The 11,430-nt window shown below is 46.0% G+C and overlaps 1 protein-coding gene across 1 annotated transcript; it reads left to right on the top strand.

Annotated features, from left to right (window-relative positions):
* Positions 1-673: 673 nt before the first annotated feature.
* LOC104937763 (voltage-gated potassium channel subunit beta-2-like) lies at positions 674-10,416 on the top strand. The gene is made up of 14 exons (XM_027273964.1): positions 674-1,689; positions 6,776-6,819; positions 6,902-6,939; positions 7,049-7,128; positions 7,281-7,325; positions 7,691-7,735; positions 7,813-7,856; positions 7,942-8,028; positions 8,106-8,191; positions 8,276-8,396; positions 8,484-8,578; positions 8,648-8,768; positions 9,163-9,251; positions 9,333-10,416. The coding sequence occupies exons 1-14, from the start codon at positions 1,373-1,375 to the stop codon at positions 9,420-9,422; spliced, it is 1,302 nt and encodes a 433-aa protein (XP_027129765.1). The 5' UTR covers positions 674-1,372; the 3' UTR covers positions 9,423-10,416.
* The last annotated feature ends 1,014 nt before the right edge of the window (positions 10,417-11,430 follow it).

The following is an 11,430-nucleotide window of genomic DNA, read 5'->3' on the forward strand; positions in this document are numbered from 1 at the left end:
TGATGATGGTGATGATGATGATGGTGATGGTGATGATGATGGTGATGATGGTGGTGATGATGATGGTGATGGTGATGATGATGATGATGATGGTGATGATGGTGATGATGATGATGATGATGATGATGATGGTGATGATGATGATGGTGATGATGATGGTGATGATGGTGATGATGATGATGATGGTGGTGATGATGATGGTGATGATGATGATGATGGTCATGATGATGATGGTGATGATGATGATGGTGATGATGGTGATGATGATGGTGGTGATGATGATGGTGATGATGATGATGATGGTGATGATGATGATGATGATGATGATGGTGATGATGGTGATGATGGTGTCAGTGTAAAAACCTGATTTAAGGTGGAAATATCAAAACATTTTGAGCTCCACTATGTGGCTTCTGTGCGCGTGCACATACATACGTACGCGCTCGTGCACGGAGTTGCGTGTGCACGAGAGAGTGCGTGTTCGCGTGTGTGTGTAGATCACACAGAGGGAGGATCAGCGGGGAGCGGACACGATGCGCTGAGAGGAGCTCTGACCGACAGATCGTGTCGAAACACGGCAGAGCTGCAGAGCTGCAGCCGGTGTGAGAACGAGCTTTCCCGCTGGAGGAGAGACCGGCTCCGTGTTTTTCACCCCCAGCACCCCCCCCCCCCCCCCCCCCCGCATCATTTTGATGCTGCGTGAAGCTGCGTGAAGCTGCGTGAAGCTGCTGCTCGGTGAAGCCTCTTCGGGTTTGACAGAGTGAATCCGCATCAGGTCTGCCCGCCCCCACCACCACCACCCCGCCGCCGCTCGGAGATGTGATGAAACAGAGGAAGATGATGTCTGGTTTCGACGCGGGCTTGGAGGATGTGCCTGGTTCTGGTTCTGGATCTGGTCGTGTCGGCGCTGCGGCGCAGTCCGGAGCTCCGGATTCATCCGACCTGAGCTGAGCTGAGGAGGAGACAGCTTCACCGCCCAGCCCGTGCATGAGTGCGAGGTCCAGGCCGAGCCGCTGACTCTGCCCCCCCCTCCCCTCTCTCCTCCCTCCACCCTCCAGAACCTCCAGAACCGCCTCATTCACCCGGACCGTCTGCGGACTGCTGAGCTCACAGGCGTCCTGATGCTTTTTGGAGAGCTGCCCTGATGCACCGTGAGTGTGGAGCTGCACAGCCTTTTTCCAGACACAGACTCTGTGTGTGTCATGTAGACTTCCAGTCAGCCACAGCCAGAACCTGAGCCAGAACCTGAGCCAGAACCTGTGACCTGCCCCGTCTGAGCCTTTTGTATGAGCAGCAGTGTTCCTGTGTACAGACAGCCGAGCGTACAGACCCTGCCTCCACCCGCTTCACCTCCACCAGCAGCTGGGTCAGCATGCAGGTGTCATTCGCCTGCACCGAGCACAACCTCAAGAGTCGCAGTGAGGACCGGCTCTGTGGCCTCCGCACCGCCCCGCCTCCCGGAGGGAGCAGCGGGGGAGTCGGGGGAGGCGGTGGAGGAGGAGGAGGAGGAGGAGGAGGTGGTGGTAGTGGAGGAGGAGGTGGAGGAGGAGGGAGTGGACAGGGGAGCAACGGGAACTACATCTCCCAGGGTTCAGTGAAGACCAGGGAGGGGTCCGGGTCCCGCCAGGCCCCGCAGGGTCACGCCCACATGAAGGAGGCCATCGGGCGCCACACCAGCATGAAGTACAGGTGAGACAGGAGGGGGGGCGGAGGCGGGGTGTCACCTTTGACCTCCTTGTGATGTCAGAAATGATCCTGACACCACTGATCCACGATTGGTTCGTTAAGAACGCTGACCAGGTGTCATGGCGCGTCACGTCACCTCTGACACCTGACATCACCTGTCTGAAGCGTTTGCTAAAGGTTTGTAGAAGGTTTCCTGTCCGTCGTAAAGTGATGCAGAGTTTATTCACTGCACTGAGTCATAACGACAAACAGCAGACTAACGTTCAGGAAACGTTGAGGAAATGTTCAGGAAACGTTGGTCTGTCTGCCTGAGTGTTTGGTGTCAGCTCAGCCTGAAGCTCAGATTATTAATTTAATATTAACGACCTGTTTTCTAATCAGGCTAGTGACTTTGTTAATTGGATGTTTAAAAAGGAAACAAGGTGACGGTGAGCCTGATTCTGTGTCTGATCGGGTCGGGTTTTTCTGGTTCTGCTGCTTCAGTTAAAGTGTCACTAACGAGCAGCAGCAGCTCAAGCAGGCTGAACAGTATGTGGACCATCCAGTTGCCAGGGGCAACACCCCGGGCATCAGCTGACTGATTCCCTCATCAGCCAGCTCCACTGCCACTGATCAGCTGACCGGCAAACCAACACCACCATGACATGACCATGACATCACCATGACACCACCATAACATCACCATGACATCACCATGACATCATCATGACACCACCATGACATGACCATGACATCACCATGACATGACCATGACACCACCATGACATGACCATGACACCACCATGACATCACCATGACACCACCATGATACCACCATGACATGACCATGACATCACCATGACACCACCATGACACGACCATGACACCACCATGACATCATCATGACATCACCATGACACCACCATGACATGACCATGACATCACCATGACATGACCATGACATGACCATGACATCACCATGACATGACGATGACATCACCATGACATGACCATGACATGACCATGACATCACCATGACATCACCATGACACCACCATGACACCACCATGACACCACCATGACATCACCATGACATGACCATGACACCACCATGACACCACCATGACATGACCATGTCACTCACTCACAGCACGCTGATTTCTTCATCCTTGTCATCTTCGTCGTCCTCACCGTCTTCGTCGTCCTTGTCATCTTCGTCTTGACTTCACTTTGCACAGTGAGTCGTCATAGATAATAATTAAGTGATAATAAAGTGATTTGGCCTCCCGGTGTTCTCAAAAAGTTTGTATAGCAGCGAGGGACGTCCTCGTGGTCTTCCTCGTCCTTCAGCTCGTCTCTCCAAGCTTCAGTCCACTGAACAGATTAAAGACATCGACGTCCTGTAACAAGTTTCAGTCTGTAGCTTCACTTCAATATTTCCTGTGACTTCATCTTCAACATAAAAACAGGTCAGAGTATGAAAAACTTAATGAAGTAAACGAAGCAGAGAGCTTCATGGTTTGAGACTTTGAAAAGTCATCGTTTCACTTCATCACATACAGACAGAAGAAACGTCTGGAAGTATAGAGACATGATCTGACAGATGGAAAGCTTCGTCACGGATCACGTTAGATGTAAATGTCCACTCACTGTTTTTAAGTGATAACGTTAGCGAGCATCAAGCTCGTTAACCAGTGACCTTCATGTTTAGGACCAGCTGACAGAATGACTTCCTGTGATGTACATAAAGTTTAAATCACAGAGAAACAGTGAGCTCTTTAAACACGATGACACTCAGCTATCATCATACGTCTCCGTGTCCGGCTCCAGAGAAACAGAAAAGTCCTGTAAACTTCGTTACAGTTTAATTAATAAGAGAGTCCCGAGCACTAATAAAGTGTCAGCAGCTGTTCATCTTCTTTCTGTTCGCTCACAGCGTGTTTTCATTAGAACGAGGACAGACCTCATTTTCTAACTGAGTTACACACTCAGTTCAAAACCAGTCCTCACAGACTGTCTAAAACCTGGACGTAGTCTCCATGACGTCCTCACAGACTGTCTAAAACCTGGACGTAGTGTCCATGACGTCCTCACAGACTGTCTAAAACCTGGACGTAGTCTCCGTGATGTCCTCACAGACTGTCTAAAACCTGGACGTAGTCTCCGTGATGTCCTCAGAGACTGTCTAAAACCTGGATGTAGTCTCCGTGACGTCCCCGCAGACTGTCTAAAACCTGGACGTAGTCTCCGTGACGTCCCTGCAGACTGCCTGCTGTAGAAGTAACAGAAATATGGTCAGATGTGGTTTTTTGTGGATCATTGAGCGTAAGACGAACTGATGATGGAGACGTAGTGTAGGTGTTGATGGTGTTGATGTTTTAATCGTATGTCGTCGGCACTGTGAGACATCCGACGTGTTGAGAAATCTGTGAAATGAGTGAGAACATGTTGTGTGTAATTTGTGTGCAGTGACCCTTTAAAGCGTGAAGCCATGCTTCCAGCATCATTAAAAGAGGACAGAGCGTCCACCATCTCCCGTATAAGCACACACACTGACGGATGTGATTAATATGGAGGTGAGCCCCTCTGGAGAAAAGCCTGCTCAGCATGTGTGTGGCATTTTATGACATCTGCAGGAGAAAAACCTCCATCATCTGCAGCTAACCATCTGTACGCCGTGTCTCCTCGTGTCTCAGGTGAAAACGAACTGTAAATGTCAGCACAGGTTAAAATGCTGACTACACCATGACGGAGCACCTGTGAGCCTCGTCCCTCTCCTCCATTAATAATGTTTGGAGCGGCCAAGCCGACTGTAATCACCTCGTTTGGACGTGATGATTTATGGCATCAGGACAGAAATCAGCAAACAGAAAGCAGTCCGACTTCATGAAGAGAGCATCTGTGTTTGAGAGGCAGCGAGGCGTGAGCGTACGGAGATCTGTGCATCAGGCGTGACACGAAACCTCCACTGTACAACCACAACACACAGGAAGCCATGCAAAATAACAGCACTCCTTTTAAAGTCCATTTCTGTTTTTCACACTGTAAATAATCTGTTAAATCTTAGTTTTCATTGGAAACAAAAAGTTTGTATTATTTTTTATTATTTTATATTATTACGTACAGATTACATATAAAAGTGCAATTAATATATACATTCTAACATTTTCAAGTTTTCATTTGTAATTTTCAGATGAGTCTTTGTGAATTAGTTTATTTTTACATTTAAAATCTAATTTATCGAAATTACTGTTTTTTTATCTGTAAATGATCAAACTGTTATTTTAAGTGTCAGACAGATAACGGATATTCCTCATCATCGTAATAATTCAGTAAATTCTGTAACATGAAATCTGAATATTTGAATTATGATATTTTACTGTTATTGACGTGCTTCGTTTGGCTTAATGAGACTGTATTTGATGCTCTTTGTTTGTGGATGTGCGCGGTGCAGATTGATGGTGGAGCGTCTGCATACATGCATGTGATGGAGCGAGCCTCCAGACTCAGAGTAATTCAGCAGACTGCAGCACTGCAGAGTGCAGAGCAGGGAGGGGGCGGCCGGCTGTCACACTCTCAAACAATGACATCCTCCATCGCACAGAGGCAGAAAACACTGAGCTCCATCAGGACGTTCACGCCGTGTCTCCTCGTGTCACGTGTTTTAAAACACACTCAACGTGAGACATCAGGGTGTTTGTGTAACAGCTGTGCACGCGCTGACTCATGTTTAGTGTTTTCAGCAGGTACGACTCAGGTGGTGAACGGGCTTCACTGTCATGAATGTATCAGCAGTGTTTGAACGTTTTAACGTGCAGACTCATCTTCTTCATCTTCAGGTGATGTTCAGAACAAACTGTTTCTATTTTTAATGAATTTTTGAATTTGTGCAGATGAATGAATCTATTTGAAGCTGCAGAGATATTTTTGGTCGCTGATCTTTGTCCAAACTTGTCAGATGAGACAAAAAGAAACAATCTGACAGATGTCACAGAGAAATGATCGAAGCTCCATCTGTGACGCTGACCCTCCACCTGTATCAGTCTGTATTTGAACAACCTGTCTGAACGCTGACGCCTCTTCCTGCTCACAAATGTCTAAACAGTCTAAAAATATCAGAAGGTCAGACGTTAAAAATAGAGCCGGCATCGTAAAGCCGGACGTCTAAACGCTCTGACAGTCCTTCTCTCTGCATCGGCTGTTTGTGGTGGAGGAGGCAGACAGGCGGAGCGTGGAGAGAAAGATGGCGAGCAGCGAGCTTCACTGCAGCTCTGCCGCCTCTCCAGCTGGTTCCCGACTAATGAGGATGGAGGAGGAGGAGGAGGAGGAGGAGGAGGAGGAGGAGGAGGCGCTCACCATCAGCTGTACATGCTCCTGTGGTCAGAGCGCCTCAGCTGTGTGGATGATCACGTGGTATGTTGATGGAGATGGACCATCAGATCTGATGCCTCCAGCTGGACCCGGTGTGACCCGGTGTGACCCGCTGAACTGTGAACGTTTGAAGAATCATCAGACACGAGGCGTAAATTTAACCTCCGGGGACAGAAGACAATTCAGAACCAACTGAGTCAAACGTCACGACAGAAGTCAACAAACACTTTCAGTCTGCTGATACTGAATATTCACAAAATAAACTGTTATGACTGTTTATTTCATCTGTAAAGGTCCCCAGCAGTCAGCCCAGAACCAGAACCAGAACCAGCAGCAGCTGATATCACTGCCTAGTCCAGCAGCAGTCAGCCCAGCTCGGCGTCTGTCTTTCAGCCTTTTATTTCACCAAGCTCTCACCAACCACTAAAAGTCAGTCCCACATTTACTCTTGTCCGGCGGCTTCTTGCTCGCTCACTCTCTCCTTTTCTCTTCTTAGCTTCCTCTGTCAGCGTCCTCTTCACTCTCTTCTCCTCTGCCATCATGTCCATAGAGGCTGCTGAGCCTGGTTACGTTGACTGCTCACCCAGCTCCTGTTCTGGCACGACACGAGGCAACACGAGCTAACGTTAGCCTAGAAATCGAGTGTATATGTTCTTTATATGTTTAAATGATAACGTGAGAATAAAGGTTTATTATTCTTTAGTCTTTATTTATTTACTGTCCTTCTGTCTCTCCACAGGAATCTGGGGAAGTCCGGTCTTCGTGTTTCCTGTCTCGGGTTAGGTGAGTCTGTTTAAAGGCGGGAAATGTTCATCACTGTTTCAGCAGCTCAAACTAAACGCCGTCCGTCTCTGTCCTCGTTCAGGTACCTGGGTGACGTTTGGATCACAGATCTCTGATGAGGTGAGGACTGTTCATCATGGTGATTAGATGTATTATCAACATGGCGGCCTTCACAGATGACCTCTGGGTAATGGAGTTGATCCATCGCCATGTCTTAATGTTTCCTCAGATGGCCGAAAATCTGATGGCCATCGCCTACGAGAACGGAGTGAATCTGTTCGACACGGCGGAGGTGTACGCCTCGGGAAGGTCGGAGTCAGACTTATACAAGTCATACGTGTTCAGGTTTCTTTAACGTGACACGTGATACTAATGAGGCCATGACTGGATCAAACAGGATGTTGATGTTCACTCAGTATAAACAATAATATTTCATTTTTTTAATAACTGTTTGTCCACAGAGCTGAGATCACTCTGGGAAACATCATCAAGAAGAAAGGATGGAGGTGAATCTGTGTTTGTGACCGGCTCTGTGTCAGGACATGAAGCTGAAGATCTTTAATGATCTTTAATGATCTTTAATGATCTTCAATGATCTTTAATGATCTTCAATGATCTTCAATGATCTTTAATGATCTTTCATGATCTTTCATGATCTTTCATGTTTTTGTTAATGTTGGAACGTGTTCAGTTTTCTTCATGTTCTTTAGCTTCAGCCTCACTGAGACTATAAAAGGATAAAAATGTGAAAATAAATTCTCAGATCTGGGAAATAATCTGTGAAAATATTTAGAAAGAATGAAACATAAAAAACATATTTAGACTGAAGCACAGAGAATAAATCAACTGAAACGTTCTCGTTTCTTTTCAGACGTTCAAGTTTCGTCATTACTACAAAAATCTACTGGGGAGGACAGTGAGTCCATTTATTTACCGTTCATCACACGTATGATGAATGTTATGTAACATTAATAACATGATTTGAATCCACAGAGCAGAGACGGAGAGAGGACTGTCCAGAAAACACATCATCGAAGGTAAAATCATCATTACGTCACAAACTGAAGGTGATGATGTTGGTCAGTGTCTCGTTAGATGATTCATGTTTGAATGTTTGTTCAGGTTTACGAGGATCTTTATCGAGACTGCAGCTCGATTACGTGGACATCGTGTTCGCCAACAGAAATGACGTCAACAGTCCGATGGAAGGTCGGTAAATGACGATGAATCACACGGTACATGCGAGACGATAACCTGCGTGATGAGTTTGTGTCTGTGCTTTGCAGAGATTGTTCGGGCCATGACGTTCGTAATAAATCAGGGGATGGCGATGTACTGGGGGACGTCCCGCTGGAGCGCTATGGAGATCATGGTGACCGTCCGTCTTTACGGATGAAGTTCTGTCAGTGTTTGACATTCACGCCGACCGCTAACCGGTTTGTTTGTCCGTCATCAGGAGGCGTACTCGGTGGCTCGTCAGTTCAACCTGATCCCTCCGGTGTGCGAGCAGGCCGAGTATCATTATTTCCAGAGGGACAAGGTGGAGGTGCAGCTTCCTGAACTCTACCACAAGATCGGTCAGACCTCCGTCACCTCGCAGCTCCACGTGTCTCCATGTGTCTGACTTCATCTGGCTTCACTCCTCTGTTTCTTCTCTCCGTCAGGTGTCGGAGCGATGACCTGGTCTCCTCTGGCCTGTGGTTTGATCACAGGAAAGTACAGCGACGGCGTCCCCGAGTGCTCTAGAGCTGCCATGAAGGTCAGTCTGATCCGAGCCGTCGCTCAGTGAAGTCAGACCTGTGTCACTGATTCTTCTTCTCCTCTGAAGGGTTACCAGTGGCTGAAGGAGCGAGTGAACAGCGAGGAGGGACGCAGGCAGCTCGCGAAAATCAAAGAGCTCCATCTACTGGCCGACAGACTGGGCTGCACCGCCGCTCAGTTAGCCATCGGTACGAGAGAGAACACCATGAGACGACCTAATGAGTAACATTAACATAACATAAGTTCTACTGACACAGAACCAAGGTCCAGCTGTAGAGGACAGATGTGTCATGTCCAGCTGTTGGTAGTGTTGTAGAGGAGGTCCTCTCTGCAGAGCTGGAGGTCTTCAGGAGGTCTGTGAAGGTCTAGAGGGACGCCCCTGATCTGTAGGAACTGGTGGATGCAGAACCGGAGCCTCAGCATCAGGGATCTGAATTGAATGTGAAGCTACAGAGGGATCCAGGTTAGATGTGGAGGTTTGTCTGCAGTTCAGCTCAGACAGGTTCAGTTGGAGGTGGCGTTCCTTCATGCTTCCTTCAGGTGATCTCACAGAGTTCCTGTGGTTCTCTGTCTTGTTTCCAGCCTGGTGTCTGCGCAGTGAAGGCGTCAGCTCGGTTCTTCTGGGAGTTTCTACCGCAGACCAGCTGCTGGAGAACCTCGGAGCGCTCCGGGTACGCTTGATTCCTCACGTCAGTAATCGTGTGATATGTCTACGTTCAGTTCTGAATGTTCTTCGTCCTCTTTGGTTGCAGATCTTGTCTCAGATGACGCCTCAGACCATCACTGAGATCGACGCCCTGCTGGGAAACAAGCCTCACTCCAAGAAGGAGCTGCGTGCCTGAAGATCTGAGTGATGGACGATGTTTCGAGAAGACTGAACAAACTTTTGGGGGGAAACGTCGTCACTTTTTTGCTCCGCTCTATACTCAACACCTTGCATGTCCTCAGCAACATTATGCTTCCGGTGTGTGCGCAGGAATCATATCATGTAAAAAAAAAAAACAGGTCATGTGACGCTTACTGCCGATTGTTCAAAGACTCTGTACAGAGGAAACACCTGTGCTGCCGCGCACCTGTACGGCGTGAACAGTGCACTCATTGGACATGACCCCGCCCCTGACCCCGCCCCTGACCCCACCCCTCGCCACCTGTTATTCTGTATGATGTTTAGTACCCAGCAGCCAGACAGCCAAAGGTTAGGACTCGTGTCTAGCCAACATTTCCATAGTGTGCATGTGACCGGTCTGCCACGCTCACGGCTTCTCAGGGCTGGGAGCAGAGGATCTCTGTGGACGTCACGTGATGCGTCCTCCTGTTTCATTGGCTCCATGTTAACGTGTTAGCGGCGTGATCCTGGACGCGTCCCAGCCCTGCTGCTTTCCCAGCAGTCCTCTGTCTGTAAACTGTGCGCATGACCCTTTAAAGAGAGAGCAGCCCGTCAGGGCGTCAATGTGGCATGGCTTCATGGCTTATGTAGATTTGCAGTGCCCCTGTAAGCCATTTTTTTTTACTCTCAACGGTCTGATCCAGGATCTGCGCTGGCACTCTTTGCTTTGAAGACACGGTGTCCGTGCGTCCGTCCGTCATCTCATGATCTTTGTTTTGCGTCACCTTCAGCGATGTGCGAGCGTCGTGGATCAGAGGTTCGGATGACGTGGACTCACTGTGGTCGACTGGTTTAGTTTCCTGATGATAGAAACAGTCTGAGTTTCTCTGACGTCATGTCCGTCTCACCGCGGGTCACCGGGACGACATTTAGCAAATGTACCTTTTTTTTGTGGAAGCCTAAAATACAGCTTCTCTGCTCATTCTCTGAGAGTGTCGCTTCATTTGTCCACGCACACACACACACACACACACACACACACACACACACGCACACACACACACACACACACACACACACACACACACAATGTTCATGTCTGCTCAGTGCTGTAATGGTTGGTCTGTAGTTTAAATGTTAAACAAACACGAGTCAGCTGATGTTAATGATATAAAAGCTCAACAAGAACCAATGAAATGAAATGACAGTATTCTGTTTATTCTTTAAGTAATTTAAAAAATATATTTTTGAAAGTAATCTATTGCTTTCAAAAGTAATCTATCACTTTTGGAAAGCATTTTTTTTACTTTAAAAAAAGTTTTTAAAGTGATCTATTACTTTTGAAAGTAATCTATTACTTTTGAAAAGTAGTTTTTAAAGTAATTTCTTTTTTTAGTAATATATATATTAATATTTTTAATATTTTTAAATAGATTACTTTGAAAGTATTTTTTACTTTTTTTTTAAAGTAATTTTTAAAATTACTAATAAAATAATAGAAAAATACTTTTCAAAAGTAATAAGTAATAGATACTTTATTTTAAGAAAGAAATTATTTTATGAAAATAAAAAAATGCTTAAAAACTAAAAGTTATTTTCAAAATAAAAACTACTTTAAAAAATACTTTTAAAAAGAAATAGATTACATTTAAAATGTAAAGAGTAATTTCTACGTAGAAATAATCTAGTTACTCTCGTATGTTTATAATTTGAAAATAATTTAAATAATAATTTAGCAGATTGTTTAAGCAATTTTTTAAAGTAATTTTTATTTTAAAGTAAACATTTATTTTTTAGGTATTATTATATATATTTTTACTTATAAAAGTGATCGACATTTAAAGAATCTATTACTTTTAATATATCTTGTTTGAAATTTAAATAAAATTAGTTTTTTAAAGCAGTTTTTAAATTTTTTGTGGTAATCTATACTTAAAAGTATCTATTATGTTAAAGTACATCTATACTCTAAAAATTATGTATTTGAATAGTTTTTGTTTTGAAAGTAATCGTTTCATTTGGAA

This window comes from Larimichthys crocea, chromosome XXII (genome assembly GCF_000972845.2).
Source record: "Larimichthys crocea isolate SSNF chromosome XXII, L_crocea_2.0, whole genome shotgun sequence".
NCBI lineage: Eukaryota > Metazoa > Chordata > Actinopteri > Sciaenidae > Larimichthys > Larimichthys crocea.

Bases quoted from the DNA above. Each gene is read 5' to 3' on its own strand.
- LOC104937763 (XM_027273964.1), top strand. From the start codon at position 1,373: ATGCAGGTGTCATTCGCCTGCACCGAGCACAACCTCAAGAGTCGCAGT. The intron at 8,397-8,483 runs GTCAGACCTCCG...TCTCTCCGTCAG, and splicing joins TGAACTCTACCACAAGATCG to GTGTCGGAGCGATGACCTGG. The intron at 9,252-9,332 runs GTACGCTTGATT...CTTTGGTTGCAG, and splicing joins AGAACCTCGGAGCGCTCCGG to ATCTTGTCTCAGATGACGCC.